General features: G+C 45.6%; 2 protein-coding genes across 6 annotated transcripts in view; one reads left to right on the forward strand and one right to left on the reverse strand.

Annotated features, from left to right (window-relative positions):
* LOC137518095 (SCO-spondin-like) overlaps positions 1 to 26,933 on the reverse strand; it is a 296,678-nt gene that overhangs the window by 102,156 nt on the left and 167,589 nt on the right. For all 3 annotated transcript variants that reach the window (XM_068235412.1, XM_068235411.1, XM_068235413.1), the window contains 11 exons: positions 23,354 to 23,496; positions 21,873 to 21,967; positions 18,944 to 18,993; positions 16,605 to 16,772; positions 8,434 to 8,604; positions 7,666 to 7,754; positions 4,244 to 4,413; positions 3,736 to 3,782; positions 3,454 to 3,654; positions 3,192 to 3,362; positions 1,937 to 2,134 (listed from right to left, as the gene is read on the reverse strand). In XM_068235412.1, coding sequence (XP_068091513.1) covers positions 1,937 to 2,134; positions 3,192 to 3,362; positions 3,454 to 3,654; positions 3,736 to 3,782; positions 4,244 to 4,413; positions 7,666 to 7,754; positions 8,434 to 8,604; positions 16,605 to 16,772; positions 18,944 to 18,993; positions 21,873 to 21,967; positions 23,354 to 23,496 — 1,503 coding nt within the window. The remainder of the gene's footprint in view (positions 1 to 1,936; positions 2,135 to 3,191; positions 3,363 to 3,453; positions 3,655 to 3,735; positions 3,783 to 4,243; positions 4,414 to 7,665; positions 7,755 to 8,433; positions 8,605 to 16,604; positions 16,773 to 18,943; positions 18,994 to 21,872; positions 21,968 to 23,353; positions 23,497 to 26,933) is intronic.
* The window catches only part of LOC137518100 (uncharacterized), a 266,833-nt gene that overhangs the window by 39,357 nt on the left and 200,543 nt on the right, over positions 1 to 26,933 (forward strand). The gene's annotated exons all lie outside the window — the stretch shown is intronic.

Here is a 26,933-nt window from a genome sequence, read left to right on the forward strand (position 1 = left end):
AGGTATGCTGTGGCAGGATCACTGAACAGGTATGCAGTGGCAGGATCACAGTACAGGTATGCAGTGGGCTGAGGGCTCACTGAACAGAACAGGTATGCTGTGGCAGGATCACTGAACAGCTATGCAGTGGCAGGATCACAGTACAGGTATGCAGTGGGCTGAGGGCTCACTGAACAGAACAGGTATGCTGTGGCAGGATCACTGAACAGCTATGCAGTGGCAGGATCACAGTACAGGTATGCAGTGGGCTGAGGGCTCACTGAACAGAACAGGTATGCAGCCAGGAAGAAGTTAAGCCTAACTAATCTTTCCCTGAGAGACAGTCTGCAGCAGCTCGCCCTACTCTGACTAATGCAGGCACACGAGTGGCCGTAATGGCCGCCGCTGCCTGCCTTATATAAGGGGGGGTGGGGCTCCAGGGGCTAGTGTAGCCTAATTGGCTACACTGGGCCTGCTGACTGTGATGTAGAGGGTCAAAGTTGACCCTCAGGTGCATTATGGGGCGAACCGAACTTCTTCCGCAAAAGGTTCGCGTGCGGTACCCGCACGCGAACCACCTAAGTTCGCGCGAACCCCGTTCGCCGGCGAACCGTTCGGCCCAACTCTATTAGAAGACTCCTAATATTAGTGACTGTGGGTTGGTTGTTTCTCAGATATAGTAAGTGGGGTTGAGTTGTAGGTCTCCTTGTACTATTCAAATGGTGTTGAGTTGGAAATCTCCCGATATTAGTGAGTGGCATTTGGGTTTGAGTTATACCAGTTTGGGTGAGTGGGGTTTAGATTTGAAGTCTTCTAGCAGTAGAGGGGGGTTAGATTGAGGGTGGGGTCAACGTATTAGTGAAAGAGGGCTAAATAAGAGGTATCATTGTATAAGTGTGAAGATGTTGGGCTGGGAAGGGTTTTGCAACAGTATGTGAATTCTTGGTAGGCTTCTGTCAGTAATGACACATGGTGACAATTTGCCACAGTTTGGTGTTCTCGATACTCTTTTTTTTGTGTGTGTGTGTTGGAGATGTTTTATGTGGAAATGTGTTACTGATACCCAGCATTGGTTTCATCTCAACCATATATCAAGGTTTTGCTTTTAAAATATTCTGGTCACCAGTTAACATGGACGAGAATTGATCCTTTTTTGTATTAAAACAAAAATCCTACAACAAATATATATATATATTGAGACCTCACTCCAATGTCAGAACAGTACAGCAATCGAACCAAATTACATCCAGGGAATTCTCAGCATTTACATAGAAACCCCACACATATATACAGCTATAGATTAAATATATATGCAGCGAAGGGAGGGGAGGTTGGATAAGTTACAGGAGGAAAGAAACAGCTGGCTATTTTTTTTAAAGTATGAACAATGAAGATTTTATATTTATAAATAAAAAATTGAATGGAGAGGGAGGTTACAATTCTAGATTTTTTTTTACATCGTACTTTCATTAGGAAACATCCAGAGAAAAAAATATGGGAAGAAAAATAAACACTGCATGCAGAAGAGGGAGTCTGGTGATTGTGGAAGTGATGCCCGCTTCCTGTCCACAACACTGGCATCAGGACTCCTCATTGCCCTGAAGTCCATCCGATGATAATAGCTAGAGGGGTACACACAACAGTCACTTACAATTGCGCAGTTACAGGGGGAAGAGGGAAAGAGAATCTACTGAATCAGGGTGGGTGAAGGATGACTGTACACATGAGATAAAACCATTTTGTAAGTGGTGATTTCTACAAACGTCAGGAAAGATCTTATTTTGTGGACAGGATAAGGGCCACGATCAGACCGTACAGACCCATAACTTCAGCAAAAATGAGGATCAGGATCATGCCTACGAATAGTCGGGGCTGTTGTGCTGTCCCCCGTACACCTGCATCTCCCACAATTCCAATGGCGAAACCAGCAGCCAGGCCAGGTGTTCTGGATACTCACTCAGTGACTGGTTCTGGTACTTGCAGCGGCATTCACTTGGGGCTACACACAGCCCATCTTGCATCAGCTGACCCTCTGGACATCCACATGATGGGTGACACTTCGCACTGTCCAGACATGCAGCGTCTTCATGGAGGTCCTCACAGGAGCGGGGACAAGGCTTACCACACTTATAGTCCACCAGACCAACACCACATTCTGCAAAATTTAATAACATCAATGTGATTCCATCTGCTGCAGGGCTGAGGAGCATCAATGCCCACATAGCTATACTATATATCTGCATGCCTGTGTTTCTATCCCATATCTACGATTCCATCTATCTCCCTAAATGTCTAGCTATATCATGGGATAACTCTGGATAAGTCAGAAAAATGGGATGATTTAGGATAGCTTGGAATAATTTGTAATGGTTTAGGATAGCTTAGAATAATGTAGAATGATTTAGGATAGTTTAGGATAATGTGGGATGATTTAGGATAATTTGAAATGATTTGGGATGATTTAGGATATCTTGGGATGATTTAGGATAGCGTGGAATAATTTAGGATAGCTTAGAATAATTTTGGGATGATTTAGGATATCTTGGAATGACTTGGGTTGATTTAGGATAGCTTGGAATAATTTAGGATGATTCAGAATAACTTGGAATGTCTTGGGATGATTGAGGATAGCTTGGAATGACTTGGGATGATTTGATTTGGAATGTCTTGGGATGATTTAGGATAGCTTGAAATAACTTGGGGTAATTTAGGATAGCTTGGAATCATTTTGGATGATTTAGGATATCTTAGAATAACTTGTGGTGGTTTAAGATAGATTGGACTGACTTGGGATGATTTAGGATATTTTGGAATGAATAGTATTGATTTGGAAATACTTTTATATGTCAAGTTAGAGTTATAGAAAAATATCTTCCAATGTTTTTCTTTTACACAGACTAGATTAAAGCAGGGCTGTCCATCTCCAATCCTCACACACATTTGGCACAGCTCAAATAAATTGATTGGACTGAATCAGGAAAGATATGGTTCATCAAGCAAGTCTCCATTTCTCGGCCCACCCTAAATACTGACATGGATATTGTCCTGCAGGACTGGAGTTGGACAGCCCTAGTGTAAACGAAGCAATCTAAAAGATGGACGATTTCCTAACTCTCCTTCATTAGCTGCTCTGTGTGTTTTATGTTCATGTGGGTCATCTCAGAGTTGGGGGATCCATGATAACCTCGCTCAGGCCATCCGACCACTATTACCTGAGCACCTTGTACTGTTATCTTCACAAATACGGCTCTGCCTGCCCTCCCCCTCACATGGAGCTCCACCAAATCGCACTGGGGGGTTATTACACAGCCTGGTCCTCACAGAGTCTCCAGAGCAGGCATCACAAGGTGACCAAGGTCCCCAAGGGCCCCACTGTCCATTCACTGAGAAGAGAAGGAAAGTGATAAGTCAGATGTCAAGCAAAAGATGTGATACAAAAGTGGGAGACAGAGAACAATTTGTTGACCTTCTTACCTGGACAGAAGGCAGGCGAGGGACACTCCTTTCTCTCCAGCTGTACTCCGGTGTCACCATAATACTGCTGCACCCCGTCACACGACTCTCCACCGCCTTGAGGTTTAGGACAGGCACAGCTGCGATAGCGCGTCACCATTTCTGTTCCGCAGGTTCTGGAACATGGTGTCCATTCAGACCAATCACACCATCCTCCATTCACTGACAAGACAAGAGAGTCACAGCACTATAATGTCAGAGCACTAGTGGCACCTCTCTTAGCCTGTCCTCCGGGGTACTCACCTGCACAGACATGACTGGTACATTGCATGACGCCCGCCACACACGAGCTGGAAGGAGAAATTACATGGTGAGCATAAGAATATATAGATTGCCTCTAGAGCAGGGAAGTCAAACTCAAATACAAAGTGGGCCACAATTGAACACTGGGAACAAGTCACAGGCCAACCTCAATGTCCAGTGGCCACCTCCCTCCCTTATAAAGTTCCCTGGTGTCTAATGGCTCCCCTCCAACCCCCATACAGTTCCTCAGTGTCTAATGGTCCTCTTCCCTCCCCTATACAGTTCCCTTGTGTTTAGTGCTTTCCCTCTACCTACCCCATATGGCTTCCCTGGTGTTCTAGGGCTTCACTTCCAATATAGTTTCCCTGGTGGTCTACAATCGTCCAAATATAATGCAAAGTGGGGAAACCACTTGGGGGCCAAATTTAATAGCTCTGAGGGCCAGATTTGCTCCGTGGGCCAGAGTTTGAGATGTATGCTCTAAAGAGAAGGGGAAAATTAGTCTCACCAGTTATTACAGCCATCTCCTCGGGGGACAGTCTCTCCAGGGTGATATCTTTCTCCATTCAGAAGGTCCAGGCAGGTGCATTCCTCTATACTCACACAGGCTGTGCCATTCTCTGCCAGCACCTTTCCAGAAGGGCAATAACAGCCAGGCTTGCAGAACTCCGAGCAGCGCTGCAGGAGACAAGGACTCTCAGTAATGGCCAATCACTATCACACAACACAACACAACTCTTCCTCATTCAGGTTTGTCTGAGCTGCAGTATCAGAGATCACATGACACAGTGACTCTGGACCACACCAACAGATGCTGCTGTTGCCAGCTTCAGAGGAGATCCCTACAGGGTGGAAGCTGAATACCTGCCATGGACTAAAGATGAGCAGTTCTTCTATAAGAACTTTATGGAAAGTTCATGGAAAAGCATATCTTCAATTGATCAGGAGAGATCATACTTCACTGATTGGCTGGTTACAATCATGTAATCATGGGTAATTCTTACATCAGTGACAAGCTATGTACACACGTTAGATTTGATTTGTATTGCTTGAAACAACAAAAATCTAGTTTCGGTAGAGTTGTTGCCTGACATTTTTTACTTTAAAGGACCACTGTCTATCGCAAAATCTATCCTATACAATAATCTCCCTGTGTCGCTGCGTCCTCCTCCTGCTGTCCCTGTGTCCATGCTTTTGCGTACCACGCATGCGGACTTTAGAGCAGGAGGAGGCCAGGGGGGCGGGTGTGTGCACGTGCCGGCGTGTGCATGCGTCCGGTGGCGGTGACAGACGGGCGGCGGTGACGGGCGGTCGGGAGGTTAGGGGAGGGGAAGGGGGTTGTGAAGGTGGCCTAGAGCCCGTTATTGTAATGGGCTTAGGTCCACTAGTAAAAATAAAACTAAAAATGATTCACACTTAAGAGAAATCTAGTAGAAGGGATAACAAAGTGTAAGTAATCAGTTTAAAATAAATCACCCTATTATTTCCACATATATGTCAGCCTGCATAAGATGGGCTCTTACAGCGGCTAATGGCAGACTTTATTAAAGACTGGGGGGGGGAAGGAGCGACATATCATCTGAAAATATCATCATAAAGTCTGACACCTGTCGGTTCTGTCAGATTTTAAAAGAAACCAAAGATGAAGATACATACAAGATTTATACATACCTGGGGCATCCCCCAGCCCCATCCGCATGGATTGCTCCCACGTCGCCGTCCTCAGCTTTCTCTATCGCCACGCTGGTACCGGGTCCTGTAACTTTGGCAAGTCACGGCCAGTCTGAGCAAGCGCAGTGCTCAGACTGTCTCTTAAGGTGGCCATACATGGTACGATTTTTCCAGCATGTCCGATCATTTTTCCAGAAAAAACGGGATAATCGTTCGAATTTCTTGATCGAAAAAAAAAAAATTTTCAACGTTCATTCAATTCGATCATTTAGATCAAATAAATGGGAAAATCAAACGTTTTTATTGTACTGTGTATGGCCACTTAGAGAGGTCATGAAGGAGCTCAGAGATCTCAGGTACATGATGTTATAAAAGTACACACTGCCACCCTGTGGTTATAGCTAAAATTTAGAGAAACCGAGAGCCCAATATATTGTAGTATGTTATGCAAAAATAAAGTAAGGATAATCAGTGAGAAGAGTATACTCACAAGCGTGGGTTACCACATAGGCAACCACTGTATAGGCAGGTGAGGACATTAGACCTGTCCTCACTCAGGGATAAGAAGTCGCTCTCTGTAGATCAGAAAAAGGGGTAGATCGCTCCTCCACCAGGGGTGGACACGGTATAGCAGTAGGAGAACAGAGGCGCCAGCAGGATAAAAATGGATAAAACCTTTAAAATTTGCTTGGAGGAAGTGGTGGACTTACCTCCATAAAGGAGAGACGAAAGACTGTCAGAATAGTAACAATCACATTTATTATATAGCACCCCAAAAAGTGCAACGCGTTTCGCAGGCAAAGCCCGCTTCATCAGGCAATAAACGTGAGGACAAAACAGAATTTTCAGCAATAGCAGGTGTAGCGCCTCAGTCTGAGGCGCTACACTTGCTACTGCTGAAATTCTGTTTTGTCCCAACGTTTATTGCCTGATGAAGCGGGCTTTGCCTGCGAAACGCGTTGCACTACACTTTTTGGGGTACTATATAATAAATGTGCTACTGTTCAGACAGTCTTTGTGTCTGCTTTATGGAGGTAAGTCCACCACTTCCTCCAAGCAAATTTTAAAGGTTTTATTCATTTTTATCCTGCTGGCGCCTCTGTTCTCCTACTGCTGTGGTTATAGCTGGTAAAACAATCCAGTGATGTAAGAACGCTGAGTTGCTTACGTAAGAGACGCTGAGCTTCGGACGACGTAGTTATCAAGGAAGTTAATGTGAAAACGGGTAAGATGAAAGATTTAGATGACTTTGACAGAGGGATAATCGTCAGTGCAAGAAGTGCTGGTGCTAGCATCTCTGAAACAACTCTTTTAGGATTTTTAGGATTTTCTCGACCCAACAGTATCTGTATTTCGGGTGTTTAGAGAGGGGCAGTTGAGGAAAAAAACTTTAAACAATAAGGACTATTCTGTACGAAAAAGGCTGGTTAATGAGGTAGGTGACAGGCGAGTAGCACGCATAATCCTCAGCTACAGTAGGGCAACAATACTGCAAATTACAGCTGCATTTAATACAGGTGCATCACAAAGCATATCCCAATGCACAACAAAATAGACTTTGCAAAGGATGGCCTTTAGCAGCAGGAGGCCATAAAGAGTGCCTTTGGTATCAGAGAAAAATAGGAAAAGATGCCTGTTGTGGGCCCTTGCCACCATGCTTGAACGGTCTCTAATTGGTTTGAGGAACATCAATCAGAGTTTAACCTGCTTCCATGGCCAGCTCAGTCCCCTGACCTCAATCCTATTGAGCATTTGTGGGACGAAGTCGAAAGATCACTTCAAAGCTTGGAAACGCAACCATCCACCATCCTTAGAGCTGCCATTATGTCAGCATGGACCAACATTCCTCAGAAACGGAATCAGCATCTTGTTGAGTCCATGCCAAAAAGAAAAGAATATTGGCTGCGCTCAGAGCTAAAGGTGGACCAACTTGTTATTAGGGGGTGTCTCTAATTTTTTGGCCACTTAGTGTAGACTGTTGTTGCTAAATACAAAGGACCGTATCTCTGAGGAACATGATACAGCTAGCCATAAATGGGCTGATTTTTCTTGATAATTTAATCAATTGGATCAAATCGACCAGTATTCTATTACCCCCAATATGCCCAATTGCAAAGATCCAGTAATGGATAATAAGCTGTGTTTTGTTTTCCTCTGTCTGGTTTGTTAATTACTGACGCACTGAGCTGGCATTGGTGTTACAGCTGTACAGGGTAGTTTGCAAATCTGAGGACACAAATGGCAAAAGATTCTGGTCACCTGACTTAGCGAGAGATCATCACATGACCTGGGACAGGGCGGCCCACAGCTGCTGTACATGGAGTCTGCAATGTCTGAACAGTTCATTTCTAAAAGAGAAGATGAGAAACGCAATTTAATGCCACAAGTGTGGAAAATGCTGTTCAGCTCCTTCCAGTATAACTTACCACCTTGATCCAGTGATGTGCTCAACAAACAGTGACCCCTCACATACAGAGTAATCAGCTTCCCATAATCCTCTGCACAACAGCACACAGGCTGCCAGAGGGAGGACTGCACTGTGAGACAATCAGGCTCTGTTCCATTACAAAGTGCCATCAGTCTAACCAATGGGAGCTTCATTACAAGAGGGGAGAGTGGGGGGGTCCTAACGAGGCTTCCCGCATCCTCCTCCGCCCCATGGTGGCAGTGCTAGAAGCCCCTGAACGGCAGCCACGTAAATATTTACATTCTCCTGCTCCAGGGCAGGCACAGTAGCGGCTCTCCACTCGGGCTCAGGCCGAAATATCTATGCTCTCCACTATTTGTTTTGTAAAATGTACAGCGCTACGGAAGATGTTGGCGCTGTATAAATAAAAAAAACAATACCAATAATAATAATGCAAACATGAAAACCCTTATAAAGGTGGCTATCATTAATGATCCCTGTCACATTTATAAGTATGCCAAGCTGCAGATCTCCAGAAAAGTGTTATTATCATTTCTGCAGAAACCTTGATTATAACTAACTATATAGGATATGGTTATTATCAGCAAGTGGTTCCTCACCTGGACATGGTTCAAGCTGGCAGGACTCCACCTCTGTGCTCGCCCCCTCACAGAAATCTCCGCCCCCAAGAGGAGATGGGTTACTACATGTTCGGCTGCGGGATCTCACCCCTTCTCCACAGCTCTTGGTACAATCCGTCCAGCTGCTCCAAGAGCTCCAATTGCCACTTTCTGTAGGAATGAGATGGAAAGAACCACTTGAGTAGCTGAGGGGCAATCAGCAGCTTTCCATGAACTGCAGGAGTGTTCTGTACTACATAGGAACCCCAACATTATATACTGACACAAAGGTGAGAAGATTTTATTAAAAGTCTCTCCCTCTTCACTATACTGTATATCCAAGAACCCCATCAGATCACTCTTGGCAGGAGTGAGGAGTGTACAGTATTATCCAGTTTGGGATGGCCAGATAGAGTCTGGGTTAATTGCTGAATGTGCAGGGCTGGATTAAGGTAGAGGCTGAGGAGGCACCGGCCCCTGGGCCCCAAGGGCTCACATGTGATTCCCCCTCGTCCGGCCATATGCAGAGAGATGTAGAAGTGCTTCTAACCTTTCCTCTCGGCCCTCTAGTGGCGTCTTTCATACATTACTAGAGGGAGACCAGAGGAGATGCTGCTAGCCTGCTATATGGTTAAGAGATCCCTGCACAGAGAGGAGAGGTGAAAAGCACTCACTCGCGGCTCTGCATGTTGGGGGGGGGGGGGGGGGAGGGGCGGGGGCTTCCTAAAAAGGGTGGTACATCTAGCCATCTAACCTGGGGAAGGAGGGCTGCCTTATACTGGGGGTACATCTAGCTATCTAACCTGGGGAAGGAGGGCTGCCTAATACTGGGGGTACATCTAGCTATCTAACCTGGGGAAGGAGGGCTGCCTAATACTGGGGGTACATCTAGCTATCTAACCTGGGGAAGGAGGGCTGCCTAATACTGGGGGTACATCTAGCCATCTAACCTGGGGAAGGAGGGCTGCCTTATACTGGGGGTACATCTAGCCATCTAACCTGGGGAAGGAGGGCTGCCTAATACTGGGGGTACATCTAGCTATCTAACCTGGGGAAGGAGGGCTGCCTTATACTGGGGATACATCTAGCTATCTAACCTGGGGAAGGAGGGCTGCCTAATACTGGGGGTACATCTAGCCATCTAACCTGGGGAAGGAGGGCTGCCTAATACTGGGGGTACATCTAGCTATCTAACCTGGGGAAGAAGGGCTGCCTAATACTGGGGGTACATCTAGCTATCTAACCTGGGGAAGGAGGGCTGCCTTATACTGGGGGTACATCTAGCTATCTAACCTGAGGAAGGAGGGCTGCCTAATACTGGGGGTACATCTAGCTATCTAACCTGGGGAAGGAGGGCTGCCTAATACTGGGGGTACATCTAGCTATCTAACCTGGGGAAGGAGGGCTGCCTAATACTGGGGGTACATCTAGCTATCTAACCTGGGGAAGGAGGGCTGCCTAATACTGGGGGTACATCTAGCTATCAAACCTGGGGAAGGAAGGCAGCCTAATACTGGGGGTACATCTAACTAACTACCTGGGGAGGGGGCTGAAAAGTCTTGGTTGTACATCTGGCCATCTAAACTGGAGATGGGGGTTACCTAATACTGGGGTCTCATCTGGCTACCTAACTAGGGAGAGGGCTACCTAATACTGGCAGTTGGGAGGAAACAACACTGGGGCCACATCTGCTACCTACGCTTGGATGGGGACAATTTGGGGAGGGGGCTGTGGAATCTCCGCCTCTAGCGAAGGAGAACCTTGTCCCAGTGTAACGATTGTGGAATTCTCTCCGTGATCAGCGCACAAGACGTGCGTTGACACTGCGGAAATCCTCCACAAGCGTATAATTTGAGGGAACCCAGCAAAAGGTGCAATGCACGTGTAGAGGGAAATTCCTGTCGGCAGGTGGAGCTGTGGAGTGCAGAGGAATAGCTCCTCTGCCCTGCCACAGACGCAAGACAGGAATTGTACGAAGGGAAGAAACGCAGGGCAAGATAGCCCTGAAAGAGAGAGATCAAAGCGACAGAGGGTATGTGTGTCCACCAATCTAGTCGCCACCCTGCGACGATGAACACACAACCAGGAAGATAAAGTGAGAAGGCAATCGCCAGAGATGGTGATTGCTAACAGCGACACAAGACCGAATAAGCACAGATGAGGAATGTATGTATGTCCACCAATCTAGCCGCCAACCTGCGACGGCGGACACACAACAGAGGAAACCAAGTAAGAACGCAATCGCAAGAAAAGCGATTGCGAAAGAGAATGAGCACAGGGACAGATTGTATGTGTGTGCACCAAACTAGTCGCCAACCCGCGACGGTGCATACACAACAGCAGATATGAAGTAGGAACGCAATCGCGAGAGAGGCGATTGCCACAGGTGACACAAGGCTACAGCAAGGCAGAGCACGAGAGTAGCAAAGGCACAGCAAATCATACAATGAGAAGATAAGGAAAATAACAAACGCTAACTAAACACGAACACCGCACTCATTCGCAACAGTGCACGCGTTTATGCGCGGTCTCCGCGTGTTAAGCACAACAGAGACAAGCACGCCTAACTAACCACCGACAGACAAACATGAAACAGAGGACGCGAGCGCTTGCTTAACGGTTACTTCACCGAGCCTCCAGCAAGCGTTCGTAGCAGACAAGACAGATACATGAAAACAGGAATAAGTGAGAGATACGATCCACTGCTCTTTCCGCCAGAGCAAGTGCGATCCAAGTACAGCAAGAGAGATGGAGATCAGACGGATCCACAGCACTAGCGCAAGGCGAGTGCGATCCAGGAAGACAGAACAGAAGGATCCACAGCACTAGCGCAAGGCGAGTGCGATCCAGGCAAGACAGATCAGAAGGGGCTACCAGTAACAACCGCTGTTCCGGTTAGCACCCAGACACACAGAACGATTTCCTGTCGACCACCGCTGGGACAGGACAATTGCAACAGACAAACAAAACAGATATGCAATCCTAACTGCACTAGGGAATCTGCCTAGTGCAGTCCCAGGAATTACTCTAAGTTAATCTTTAAACAATGAGCAAGGCTGACACTCCAGGAGTGTTTCACAGGACTAACCCTTATGACCAACCCAGGTCTGTGATATCACATGGTATATATAGAGCAAGCCGACAAAGGATGTGGCTAGGCAATCTGCATGACAAACGTATGCAAATTCCTCAGCAGCAAGCTGCAAAACTGACAAAAGGTCTCTCTTCCAGGGACCTGCAGAATGCAGACCTGAACAGTGGTCAAAAAGCTGCCTGCCTGCGCAAGCAGCCGAGCGGATCCTCACAGTACCCCCCCCCCCCCCCCTCCTCTAGGGTCGGATTCCAGACGAGCCTCTAACCTGATATTTGCAAAAGACTCTAACTGAAGACTCATGAAGGTCAGGACAGCCCGACAAGGCCCAATTCCAGAGTCAGCCCACCCGAAACCGACCTCATCGGAAGGAGAAGCCACCGAAACATGTCCATCAGTACCACAAGTCTCAGCGTAACACCCATCAGTACTGTGAATGCCAGAGAAGAAGCCATCGACACCCACCGAGCCATGCCCACCACCTTCCAAGGACCGTCCAAAAATACCAAACCTGCCACAATACCCATTCGAAGTGTCCCTTTCCACAAAGCACCCACTGCTGATCTCATCCAAGGTACCAGGAAATATTTCTCCCAGGATCTCCCAGAACACTTTGAAACTCCGCAGAGATCCCAGGAGGGCAGAACGATCACCAGTCTCACACGGAGAACTATCAAGAACCCCTATGGAACCAATGACAAATCCGGATTAAAAATTACCAGGACAAGCATCAAGACTAGGGCCTTCAGGGACCACCTATGGGCATGCAGGCAGAGAGGCAACATCAGAACAGGTTTCCACCGAGGAAGCATCTGAGCAGGCTGGCAACCGAGACACACTTGGGCTTTCTGGGTCACAGAACACATCGGGGTACACTAGCCCAAGGGGAACCTCAGGACACGTTGAGGAACTGCCAACCTCAGAGTCCGTTACGACAAGACCAAAACCAGAACCGGGCAGAGAATCATCACGAGCAGTGGTCTCAAGCACTGGACTTTCAAAAGAAGGCTTGGACTCAAACCTAGAAATCTCTGTGACAATAATATCATCATTGACTACATATGAGTGAAGCTCCACCAGAGCTGCAAAGGTAGTCAGCACAACAGCAATGCCTACTGAAGTGGGCAACACCTCAGAAGGACTTGGGGGGCAGGAGACATCTCCTACAAGCTCTGCACCCTTTGGGAGGAACTCGGAGGTCTCCAGGACATCAGACAAGACCTCAGGAACATCATTTTTCAAGTTTTCTGAGAAGGATTCTGAACTATCCATGTTACAGGGCAAAACTGGAACATTATTTTGTGGACAGGGCAGATGTCCCAGGGAAGGTTCCACCATAAACTGAGACTGAATTTCATCATCATGAGCGGAATGTACAGGAATATTTACTGGAACACACACTGACTCCCTAACTTTAATCTCACTGCACCCAGAATTCTGCGTAGTAGTCAAACTAGCTTGCAACTCCAAAACTGCAGAAAAACAGGTGAGTATAGTAGCAATACCTAGACGAGCCTCTAGGGACACTGCAGGAGACTCTAAACAAGGCCATATTAACTCATCCAGAGTACAAGGTGCAGAATCAGCATTTTCCTCAGAACAAGAAAGGGACTCACAAATGTCAGTGCGAGTGGAGATCATATTTTTATTAATGGTACAGGGCAGATTCAGAGAAAGCTTCTCTGGGCAAAGCAAAGAAGCTTCAGCATCAGATTCGCAAAACCGAAGCGCTGTCTCACTCTTAGATTCAGCTAACCATGTCAAATCCGAGTAGTCAGAACGCAAAACTTGCGAATCAAAAATCGCTTTAGGTTGTGAAACTGACGCTTCCATAGCGCAAACCTCCGCGATCTGCGGGGAAGACTGTAAGGCGTTCAGGACAGAAACACTGGAGCAACGGTCACCAGGCAACGGGCCCTTACAGGTGTGAACAGGGTGAGACAAAGACGCATTTGCAGTAGAAATAGCGACAACATCAGGAAAAACTTTATTAGACATATTCATTTTACTTTTGATGCTGCATAATTTAGGAATTTTCCCCATAGCAGGATCACAGATGGAAGATCTTAAAGATCTGTCTCTAAATGACAAGGGGTCCCACACATCCTTGAGAAAACTGGCACATTCATGCTGATCACAATCTGCAGGAACATCCGAGAAACAGGCATTAGATCGCATAGATTCAAACTGCACACAGTCAGGAGAGAATCTTTCAGGAGTCGCACAGGAATCAACCACAGTGGTACACCCATTCATTTCAGATCGCACAATGTCAAGACTCACATGCTTTACCCCAGAAAGGCAGGAACAATCATCCAACTACGATGTCTCTTTATTGGAATCAATTGATTGGTGTGTGTGCAACTCATCCAAAATCGACTGCCACACATAAATCACCAGATCCACATCACCCTCGTCACATTCATCGGAATCAATCAAAAGGTACATAGAATCGAGACAATCATTCAAGACATCTTCGCTTTTTGCGATGTAAAAATCGCAAAAGGCTTTCCAATCAAAATCAAATTCCTCCATCAATGTCCCATGAGGCAAATGGAGGTTCAAACAAGCCAGTATCTAGATAATCTCCATATGGGTGGAGATCAGGAACCAGAACAGATTTTTTTAACTGCTTTAATATAGTGTGCGATCCTACCTATAATAGGATCCACATAAGCTTTGGATTGGGGCAAAAAACCCGGAGACTGAGCAACATCATTGTACACATCATTAGGGAGTGTTTTATTCAGATGCTTGCGATTTTTAATTTTTCCCTTTTTAGCCACTTTGCATGTCTGTTTAAATGCAAGAAACTTATCCAGGCAGTTCTCTTGCATCTGCTTAGAGGCTAAAGTGGCAAGAGAAACATTGAACTGATTATCATACGGAATGGTTTTGCACATTTCAGACTTGACAGAAATAACCTCTTTATTTGTGGTTGCTATGGGCAACGAATCTTTTGGCTGACAAGCAGAATCAGCAGATTGACCTGCAAGCACCAATTCATTAACATATGGTAATGACACAGAAATGTTGCATAACCTAATCTGATCAGCGTCAAGCACTGCAGGAAAAAACCTCATAAAAATAACCTGGCAGGGGAATTCTAAGCTTACAAGAAAATACATGAGCCAGAAATCTGTGAGGGTTATGTCTCAGATTCTTGTGTCTGGCATACTCATCAGCCCACACAAACAGATCCCCTTGGAAAAGATTGTAAGCAATCTGACCACTCCAAGTGGAAATATTGGTGGCCTGAAATTCAGGATTTGCCAAGAATCTGGAACATTCTGATATAAACTCATCTCTGGTTTCAGAGTCCAGTATCTTAAACCTCTTAAAGACACAGGACCCATATTTGACCAAATCGTACAAATCGGAAATTCCCTCTACACTGTGAATTTCGGTTTGGGCTGGTCATACTGTAACGATTGTGGAATTCTCTCCGTGATCAGCGCACAAGACGTGCGCTGACACTGCGGAAATCCTCCACAAGCGTATAATTTGAGGGAACCCAGCAAAAGGTGCAATGCACCTGTAGAGGGAAATTCCTGTCGGCAGGTGGAGCTGTGGAGTGCAGAGGAACAGCTCCTCTGCCCTGCCACAAACGCAAGACAGGAATTGCACGAAGGGAAGAAACGCAGGGCAAGATAGCCCTGAAAGAGAGAGATCAAAGCGACAGAGGGTATGTGTGTCCACCAATCTAGTCGCCACCCTGCGATGATGAACACACAACCAGGAAGATAAAGTGAGAAGGCAATCGCCAGAGATGGTGATTGCTAACAGCGACACAAGACCGAATAAGCACAGATGAGGAATGTATGTATGTCCACCAATCTAGCCGCCAACCTGCAACGGCGGACACACAACAGAGGAAACCAAGTGAGAACGCAATCGCAAGAGAAGCGATTGCGAAAGAGAATGAGCACAGGGACAGATTGTATGTGTGTGCACCAAACTAGTCGCCAACCCGCGATGGTGCATACACAACAGCAGATATGAAGTAGGAACGCAATTGCGAGAGAGGCGATTGCCAGAGGTGACACAAGGCTACAGCAAGGCAGAGCACGAGAGTAGCAAAGGCACAGCAAATCATACAATGAGAAGATAAGGAAAATAACAAACGCTAACTAAACGCGAACACCGCACTCATTCGCAACAGTGCACGCGTTTATGCGCGGTCTCCACGTGTTAAGCACAACAGAGACAAGCACGCCTAACTAACCACCGACAGACAAACATGAAACAGAGGACACGAGCGCTTGCTTAACGGTTACTTCACCGAGCCTCCAGCAAGCGTTCGTAGCAGACAAGACAGATACACGAAAACAGGAATAAGTGAGAGATACGATCCACTGCTCTTTCCGCCAGAGCGAGTGCAATCCAAGTATAGAAACAGAGCGAGCTGGATCCACTGCTCTTTCCGCCAGAGCAAGTGCGATCCAAGTACAGCAAGAGAGATGGAGATCAGACGGATCCACAGCACTAGCGCAAGGCGAGTGCGATCCAGGAAGACAGAACAGAAGGATCCACAGCACTAGCGCAAGGCGAGTGCGATCCAGGCAAGACAGATCAGAAGGGGCTACCAGTAACAACCGCTGTTCCGGTTAGCACCCAGACACACAGAACGACTTCCTATCGACCACCGCTGGGACAGGACAATCGCAACAGACAAACAAAACAGATATGCAATCCTAACTGCACTAGGGAATCTGCCTAGTGCAGTCCCAGGAATTACTCTAAGCTAATTTTTAAACAATGAGCAAGGCTGACACTCCAGGAGTGTTTCACAGGACTAACCCTTATGACCAGCCCAGGTCTGTGATATCACATGGTATATATAGAGCAAGCCTACAAAGGATGTGGCTAGGCAATCTGCATGACAAACGTATGCAAATTCCTCAGCAGCAAGCTGCAAAACTGACAAAAGGTCTCTCTTCCAGAGACCTGCAGAATGCAGACCTGAACAGTGGTCAAAAAGCTGCCTGCCTGCGCAGGCAGGCGAGCGGATCCTCACACCCAGCCCTGTGAATGTGAATGTATTTACAGCCTCACTGAAATATAAAGCTCCTTATCTCACCAGAACAGGGATACAGGTTGCAGGGTTGCTCCTCCCGGTCCGATCCATCACAATCCGCCCCCATTCCAGAGGGGCCATCACAGAATCTGTAGCGGCTCTGATACCCTCCCCCGCATGTCACTGAGCACTCACTCCATGGTGTCCAATCTGACCAGCTCCCATTTAAGGCTGTAAGATAGTCCCGTATTAAAGGGTGAATGTCATTGCCACCATCAGATATAAAATATAACATACAGTGCTGCTTGAAAGTCTGTAAACACTTAAAAAAAATGTTCCATACTTTTTTCTGAGCTTGTCAGACATCTCCGTCATTTAAGTCATAATACACATTCTCACTTGTAGGTGTGACCAGGCTTTGCTTTAAAGAGAACCCAAGCCAGGTATACAAGTAAAAAAAAAAATGTTGCCTGGTGGGGGCTGGGTTTGGGGGGGTTTAAGGGGTGTTGCTGGACCAGGCAGCGCTCATTACCTCCTCTCCCCACCGCTCCTCTCTGCAGCCATCCATCACTTTCGCTTTGGTGACCTTTGGGGTCACAACACTGCAGAAGAAGCGTCTGTGCTCTACTGTGAGAGCACAGCACTGATTGACGTCAAAGGGGAGGAGGAGAGGAGCGGAACAGGCAGCGGAGAGCCTGTTAGAAGACTCTGATAGGCGGGGAAGGGGCATTTTGCAGGCATTCCTTTTGCAGCGGGGTTGGTTAACCACTTCAGCCTTCAGTCGTTTTCACTTTTTGCATCCGAGCAATTTTCACCTCCCATTTATTAGCCTATAACTTTATCACTACTTATCACAATGAACTGATCTATATCTTGTTTTTTCCGCCACCAATTAGGCTTTCTTTGGGGGGTACATTTTGCTAAGAGCCACTTTACTGTAAATGCATTTTAACAGGAAGAATAAGAAAAAAACGGAAAAATTCATTATTTCTTAGTTTTCAGCCATTATAGTTTTAAAATAATACATGCCTCCATAATTAAAACTCATGTATTGTATTTGCCCATATGTCCCGGTTATTACACCGTTAAAATTATGTCCCTATCACAATGTATAGAGACAATATTTTATTTGGAAATAAAGGTGCATTTTTTCCGTTTTGCATCTATCACTATTTACAAGTTTAAAATAAAAAACATTTAGAAATATTTCATCTTTACATTGATATTTAAAAAGTTTAGATCCTTAGGTAAATATTTACATGTTTTTTTATTGTAATGGTTTTTTTTTGTTTTTTTTTTGTATTAAACATTTTATTTGGGTATTTTTGGGAGGGTGGGATGTAAGCCATAGTTTTATAATGTAGATGTATCTTGAGTTTTATTTTTTTCACTTGTAGTTGTACTTTTTGGCCACAAGATGGCGGCCATGAGTTTGTTTACACGACGTCACTCTAAGCGTAACATACGCTTAGAGCGACGTATGGGGGACGTTACAGCCAGAAAAAGCACAGCTTCCGAGAGAAGCTGTCGCTTTTTCAGCGGGGGAGAGCAATCAGTGATCGGGCACCATAGCCCGATTCACTGATTGCCAGGCTAACAAACCGCGGCCGGGAGCGCGCGTGCACGCGCGCGATCGGCCGCGGGAGCGCGCGGACGCGCACATGGCCTCCTGGGCGTAGCTACTACATCCAGGAGGCCAAAGTGGTTAAAGAGATCCAAGCAGGTTTTTTTTCTGCAGTTTGTCCTAGATTCTAATAGCTGTAAGAGCTTCCATTTTCTCTCCACTCCTTCCCTCTGCCCTTATTTATTCAGGTGTGGGTGTGAAGTTAATCAAGTGTGACTTCTCTAAAGTGTTTGAAGTACAGTGTGCTATCTCCCCACCCACCTTGCTGATGAAAGCTTTTGTTTGCTCATTGCTACGGCTAATTGCAGAAGTCCTTATCTGCCTGCTTTCTTTGTGGACAACAGGCCGTGGAAGTTGGGCAATAAAAGCTTCTAACAAACATTTTAATGTAAAAAGAAGAGGTAGAATGGATTTTTTTTAGTAATGAGCCACATTAGCTGTGGAGGCTTAGGTTTACCTGTAGTAAAATATCAATATTCAATACCAATATTTTACTATCGTATTTTCCGGTGCCCAAGCTCCCGGGCACCTATTTTTTTGCATCAGCATTCACAGTATGGATTTTTTATATCTCCATGGCTTTAAAAAAAAAAAAAAAAAAAGTAAAATGACATATGAAAATGTATGATGTTGTAATAATGGGTTAGATTATTTCAGTAATTGGCGGAGCTCCCAGAATGCAGTGTGATTGCTAGAACTATAGGAAGCATCTGATGATCTGAGCAGTGGATAACGACACAACAGTATGAATGACAGTTAAAGGCAGCCCAACACTCACCAGAACAGGGAAGCTGTGTGCAGTTGCTGATCCTTCCAGAGAGGCAAGTGCTGGAGGAAGAGGAGACCAACATTCAATTATCACTCCTGTGCTGGAGGGATTCATTCAAACACACATGGTGGTAGAGGACTGTACGGTCACCAGTGAAGGCAGAAGGGTGTGAACTAGGATGATACCATTTTTTTTCTACAGATGTCAATACCTGTACTTAAAATTTTTTGAAAACCGTGTTTTTTGTAAAATGTTAAGGACTCCATACAGGAGTTGTATCAATGTAATTGACGAACAACCACATTAAAATGTTTTAAAAAGGAATAAAATATTCAAAACACTCGCCATCAATCAGGCCAGGCCCGGATTTACAATACTGTAGCCTATAGGCACAGATGTCCTTGCACCCTAGACTTCGCTCTCCATGAACCCGGCTGTCACTTCTCCCTTAATTCCCTTGCCCATCATAGGTAGCTACAGGTGCCCCTGATTAGGTAGCCAGAGTTATCCTCAGTGTTAAGTAGCTAGAGGTGCCCCAGACTGAAGGGAGATCTGGTCAATGGAATACAGAGAGCAGGGTGAGTAACCTCTGATTTATGCTCTGCTAGGGACTCTGCACAGGGAAGGAGAGAGGGAGGCACTAGGGGAGGGGAGTGATCCACCTTTCCATCATCAGGCGCCTGTAGGCACGAGCCTATAGTGCCTTATGGTACATCCGTCCCTGATATCAATATATAGAAGGTCCTTCTTTACAGATGTTTAACTACAGGGTAACCAGCTCCAGTTGCAGTGGAGTGTAACAATATCCCCCGCGACCCGAGTGCAAGGGCTGTGGGGGCCCAATCCTGCTCCCTCTCCCCGGCCGCATGCAAAGTAGAGCAGGGAGCAGTGTAATATTTACCTGAACCAGCACTGCAGGTCTCCTCCATGCTTCACAGTTGCACACTCTCTGCTGCCATTCACATGATACAAGTCACATGATCGGGAGCCATGGGAGGGCAGCAAAGAGAGAGATGAGGGGGGAAGCCCTGTGCTCTTGTAACACCCAGGGGGTTGGGAAACCTCTAATTCCCATCTATTCTCCCTCTAAGATGGAGGCCCTCTCCCTCCCAAAGTAGATATTATTGTGGCCACACAGGTGGAGGGAGTCATGAAGACTACAGTGTTACAAGGTGTATGGGGTTCAAGGTGGCCACATCTGTTAAGCTGGCCACTAATGGTCCAATTTCTAGCGAAAAATCGTTTGAGCGATCAGAAATGCTGATCGGAAGTGAAATATTGTAATACATCGTTCACTACACCATCAACGAACCAATCTTTGCTTCCTATCTATCACAACCAACAAGAAAATCCAAATTTTGGTTCGACGAAAATTCATTCGGACGACATTTTTTCACTCATTCATAATCGATTGTGTCCACCAATGGAGATTATTTACAACCAATCCAATCAGAATTTCTGATCGCTCAAACGATTTTTCACTAGAAATTGGACCGTTAGTGGCCACCTTTAAATGACTCCTGGCAGATGGATCCCTGGCCATGGAGGTTACCATGGGGTTGGGGGAGTATGGTGGTGGTAGATGTGGTCTATGAAGTGCAGTTATTCCACAGCTTCTTCAGACTCTCACTCTGTAAACTGAAAAAATGATTAGGTAGAATTGTGTTCAGTAGACAGGATGAGAGTCTAGAGAATGCATTACTATATTTACTGAAAGCTTACTTTTTAAAGAGAACCCGAGGCGGGGTTCTTACATCGCAATCCCCATACAGAGGCTGGGTCTGCCTATAGAGCCCAGCCTCTGTTGCTAGTTAGTTTCCTCCAAAGACCTCCCTGCGCGCTGTCAGACCCCATAAAACACAGCCGCGCAATGTGGCTGTGTTTACCTCACTAATGCCAGTTTCGCCGCTCCCCCGCCTCCTGAATCGCTCCGGTCCCCGCCCGCGTCCCTTCCCTCCAATCAGCGGCGAGGGAAGGGACGTGGGCGGGGACCGGAGCGATTCAGGAGGCGGGGGAGCGGCGAAACTGGCATTAGTGAGATAAACACAGCCGGCTGCGTGTCGCCAGCGCGGCTGTGTTTTATGGGGTCTCACAGCGCGCAGGGAGGGCTTTGGAGGAAGCTACATAGCAACAGAGGCTGGGCTTTATAGGCAGACCCAGCCTCTGTATGGGGATTGCGATGTAAGAACCCTGCCTCGGGTTCTCTTTAAAGTGTACCTGAAGGGAAAAAAGTGGCCCTCGGAAGTACTTACCTCAGAAGGGGGAAGCCTCTGGATCCTAAAGACGCTTACCCATCCTCCTCAGCAGAGGGGATCCAGCTCTGCTGAGGAGGATGGGGGAAGCCTCATTAGGATCCAGAGCCTTTCCCCTCCTGAGGCAAGTATCTGATTTTCTTTTTATTTTAAAGTTTAACTTTTAGCCAATAAACAGCCTCATCCAGATTCAAAACCTTCTGCCTCAAAACATAGTAATTGTGAACTCCAGACTGAGCTAACATGAGTGTTTTCATACCCTTCTGTGACTCATAAGCGCCCCCTAGAGTACTCAGGTGTTGTGTGGTGGGTAGATGCCCTATCTACCCACCGATGCCCTATCTACCCACCACACAACACCTGAGTACTCTAGGGGGCGCTTATGAGTCATCTACAGTATTTACAGACCATATATTGATAGGCTGTACAATATTACTGATAATATTACGGTTGATGATAAGAAAGAAGACAAGACAACACACAAGACAAATAACAATTTATATTGAACTTTCTCCTGGCTGAATCAAAGCACTGGAGCTGCAAACATAGGGGTGCATGCAATAGGCAGTAGCAATGTTAGAAAGTCTTGCCCGAGGACTCCTTACGGAATAGGAAAGATAGAAAGAAGGAAGGTATATACAACCACTAGCCCCTGATGACACTATGTGATAGCTATATATACACACCAGTTATTGCAGTCCCTCTTCACGGTCTCTCCAGACTCATAGTAGGCTCCATCCTCTGTACAGGGACACTCCCATGCGGGGACACAGCGATTGTTCTATAATAGAGAGGAGTGGCAAACCCTCATTATTCAGCATATATTACCTACCAGCCTGTCATCAGTGATGGGAATCAGGGCCGGATTTCTGGAAAGGCTACAAAGCCCAAGGCCTTGGATGGCTGAAGCCTGAGGGGGCACCTGTATATGAAATAGAGGTTGCTACATATGAAAGAGGAGGCTGCAATTGAGGAGCAACACATGGAAATGAAGCTGATGCTCCAGGGAGTTGTATATGAAAGAAAGGGGCTGTAGTACAGGGATGATACACATGGAGGAGGGGCTGCACATGGAATGGGAGGGGCTGCTATACATGGATGATACACATGGAGGAGGGGCTGCACATGGAATGGAAGGGGTCTGCAGTACAGGGATGATACACATGGAGGAGGGGCTGCACATGGAATGGAAGGGGCTGCAGTACAGGGATGATACACATGGAGGAGGGGCTGCACATGGAATGGAAGGGGCTGCAGTACAGGGATGATACACATGGAGGAGGGGCTGCACATCGAATGGGCGACCGCTTAACACTAATTAGCATCAGAGAACAAACCCTTTCCCATTTTTATCCCATTTCTATGGCAACTTCCATGAGATCCTCCTCATGCTTAAGAACATGTCCTGCCCGCTTACCATGCCTCCATGACTACCAGTGAAACATTCTCTGCATTCCATAAATAATCTCTAATCTTACTTATTGCTGCCACCACTACAGTTTGATAACAAGCCCTTCCCCTTTCTAAGTATCCCCCATAACCTGTGCTACGATCCACCCCACCCCAAGAACAAGTCTAGCTCTCTCCTTACCGCTCCCTTAATACTCTTACTCTTCATTAAACTATGTTCTCCCATACTCTTCCAACAGATACATCACATTCCACTTCTTATTCCTCTACCATGCCCCTCGTTACTGAGTACAAATTCCATCTCCTAGTAATTACAACCTGATCCATTCTTCGAACGACTCCCTTTATTTCTTTCCCACAACACTCACTAGAACACCTTTCCCACTATGAAGAACAAGTACTGCCCCTTTCTTATTCTTTTACAATAATGTTCACCAAGTAGGCTATCCATTCCTAAAACCTACCTTGTCCTTATACTTCTATGACACTTACCCACAAGATTATACCATCTCCAAGATGCATCCTGTATCCGCACCAATTCTCATCATATAGCCAAGCCAATCACTAACATTCCTCCACCATGACCTGCCTGTCCTGTCATCCTCCCTCCACCATGACTCCTCTGCCTTGATCTCCTACTTCTACAATGATCCATGTTTGCCTTGTCCTCATCCCTCCAATACGACCTGTCTCTCTTGTCCTCAACCTTCCTAATAACCAATCTCCTTTGTCCTCATTCCTCCCCCATAGCACTCACCAACAGGACTTCCCCATTGTGGCAGTAGCATCCTGGTTGGCAGGTTCTGTTGTTTCCTCCTCCATCTAGGTCAGCACAGGAAGAAGGGCCCTCATTGCAGTCCTTCCATATCTTCCCTTCTGGGCAGACCCCAGGCTCCTCCCCTGTGTAGAGGACAAATAATCTGAGAGCAGCCAGGAAGTGACATCACAAGTACATAGCGCTTTCCTGTTTCACTGTTGTACAAACTCTGGCAATGAAAATACCCATGTGGGAAAAACACAAATGACGGGGGAGAGATGTGGGTATTTGTTCCATACAAAATAGAAAAAAATCTAGGATCTGATCTGCATTAGACACAACTAAAAAATATTCTGGTAACAGAACTAAAATGGAACTGGGGCTCTTCTCCACACAAAGCTAATCGCAGTGATTCTGGATTCCTATATGCATACAAATATAATAGAACTACTCCACAATTACACGTACAATGGACCAATCACACACATCTACAGTAAGCTACATATACATTATAAATCTCTGTCAGTTGTGATTGTTTCAGTTTCATTGTGTCAGTCTCCAAACATTCTGTTCTGTTCTATAAAGGTGGGGGAGAATGAGCGAAAAGTGCCCCAGTACGGTCCCAACAACAGAAAACAAACAGTGCTTTGGTAAGAGTGACTGATTTCTAACTAGGACAATGGTAGGGAACCTATGGCTCAGGAGTAAGATGTGGCTCTTTTGATGGCTACATCTGGCTCACAGGCAAATCAGTAGGGGTTGATTCACTAAGCTACACTGCTCAAGCAGCGCAGCTCAGTGTGGCAGCACAACATTTTTAAAGTAGACACGCTACTGCTGTAGCATGCACTACTAACTTACTTGCGCTACCCCAAAACGAATGGCTGCTCCAATTGTCCCACTCTGGACCCTGTCAGGTCCACTGACTTTGTAGAAAGAGATCCCCGCACTTTGATTTAGTCAATAGGCTGTCTGTCACTTGACAGGCAGCCTATTGGGCCAAAGTGCAGGGATCTCATACTACAAAGTGAATCAACCCCCAAGTCAGAAAGATAATTGTACAAGCTGTTAGACGGTATTTCTCCTGTCTGGCTCTCAGGGAAATTGCTGATGGTACTGAAACCCAAGAGAAGCTGAAGACGTGTCTGTCACTTCCGCTGCCTGGCGGATCAACTGTATACACATCACCATGGCAACAGGGACGTGAGCCCTACTGTCCCAGTTTGAAACATTTTGTATGGCTCTCACGGAATTACATTTTAAAATATGTGCCATTTATGGCTCTCTCAACCAAAAAGGTTCCTGACCCCTGAACTAGGAGGTAGCACACTGCAGGGAAAACCTGTCCAAATTCTAAACTTTCACTTAAATTGATTACACATTGGCCTCAATTCACTAAGAACTACCGCATTCGTAGCAGAAAACAGCCGATTTTACCAACAAACATCTTGCCAAATATAATTGCTATAGAACAGAGGCGCCAGCAGGATACAAAATTATAAAAGTTTTAAAATATGCTAAGGAGGCAGTGGTGGACTTACCTCCAGAAAGCAGACACGATAACTGTCAAATTCAAACACATAAATGTATTGTGTGTACCCCAAAAAAGGCATCTTTTGGGGTACACACAATACACTTACAGTGGTGTGAAAAACTATTTGCCCCCTTCCTGATTTCTTATTCTTTTGCAAGTTTGTCACACTTAAATGTTTCTGCTCATCAAAAAACGTTAACTATTAGTCAGAGATAAAATAATTGAACACAAAATGCAGTTTTAAATGATGGTTTTTATTATTTAGTGAGAAAAAAACTCAAAACCTACATGGCCCTGTGTGAAAAAGAAATTGCCCCCTGAACCTAATAACTGGTTGGGCCACCCTTAGCAGCAATAACTGCAATCAAGCGTTTGCGATAACTTGCAACGAGTCTTTTACAGCGCTCTGGAGGAATTTTGACCCACTCATCTTTGCAGAATTGTTGTAATTCAGCTTTATTTGAGGGTTTCTAGCATGAACCGCCTTTTTAAGGTCATGCCACAACATCTCAATAGGATTCAGGTCAGGACTTTGACTAGGCCACTCCAAAAACTTAATTTTGTTTTTCTTCAGCCATTCAGAGGTGGATTTGCTGGTGTGTTTTGGGTCATTGTCCTGCTGCAGCACCCAAGATCGCTTCAGCTTGACTTGACGAACAGATGGCTGGACATTCTCCTTCAGGATTTTTTGGTAGACAGTAGAATTCATGGTTCCATCTATCACAGCAAGCCTTCCAGGTCCTGAAGCAGCAAAAAAAAACCAGACCATCACACTACCACCACCATATTTTACTGTTGGTATGATGTTCTTTTGCTAAAATTCTGTGTTACTTCTACGCCAGATCTACCAGGACACGCACCTTCCAAAAAGTTCAACTTTTGTCTCGTCGGTCCACAAGGTATTTTCCTAACAGTCTTGGCAATCATTGAGATGTTTTTTAGCAAAATTGAGACGAGCCTTAATGTTCTTTTTGCTTAAAAGTGGTTTGCGCCTTGGATATCTGCCATGCAGGCCATTTTTCCCCAGTCTCTTTCTTATGGTGGAGTCGTGAACACTGACCTTAATTGAGGCAAGTGAGGCCTGCAGTTCTTTAGATGTTGTCCTGTGGTCTTTTGTGGCCTCTCGGATGAGTTTTCTTTGCGCCCTTGGGGTAATTTTGGTCGGCCGGCCACTCCTGGGAAGGTTCATCACTGTTCCATGTTTTTGCCATTTGTGGATAATGGCTCTCACTGTGGTTCGCTGGAGTCCCAAAGCTTTAGAAATGGCTTTATAACCTTTACCAGACTGATAGATCTCAATTACTTTTGTTTTCTCATTTGTTCCTGAATTTCTTTGGATCTTGGCATGATATCTAGCTTTTGAGGTGCTTTTGGTCTACTTCTCTGTGTCAGATAGCTCCTATTTAAGTGATTTCTTGATTGAAACAGGTGTGGCAGTAATCAGGCCTGGGGGCGACTACAGAAATTGAACTCAGGTGTGATAAACCACAGTTAAGTTATTTTTTAACAAGGGGGGCAATCACTTTTTCACACAGGGCCATGTAGATTTGGAGGTTTTTTTCTCACTAAATAATAAAAACCATCATTTAAAAGTGTATTTTGTGTTCAATTATGTTATCTTTGACTAATAGTTAACGGTTTTTGATGAGCAGAAACATTTAAGTGTGACAAACATGCAAAAGAATAAGAAATCAGGAAGGGGGCAAATAGTTTTTCACACCACTGTATCTGTATGTCCCTATTTAAACAGCGATAACTTTATCCCTACTTATAACACCTTTCATTGTATGGCACTTTTTACCTCAATCAATTTTGTTTTCTATGGGAAAGAGAGAAAAAAAAATAAAAAACATTATTTCTCTGTTCTACCAATTCCAGTTTAAAAATAAAAAGCACTATTGTAGATAAAAACACAAATTTTATTTGGCTATTTCTACTGTTCATCACAAAACTTAGATTATGTTCCTGTCACAATTTATAGTGAGCATACCGTATATACTCGCATATAAGCCGACCCGCATATAAGCCGACCCCCCAACTTTTCCC

The sequence above is a fragment of the Hyperolius riggenbachi genome, chromosome 5 (genome assembly GCF_040937935.1).
Source record: "Hyperolius riggenbachi isolate aHypRig1 chromosome 5, aHypRig1.pri, whole genome shotgun sequence".
Classification (NCBI taxonomy): domain Eukaryota; kingdom Metazoa; phylum Chordata; class Amphibia; order Anura; family Hyperoliidae; genus Hyperolius; species Hyperolius riggenbachi.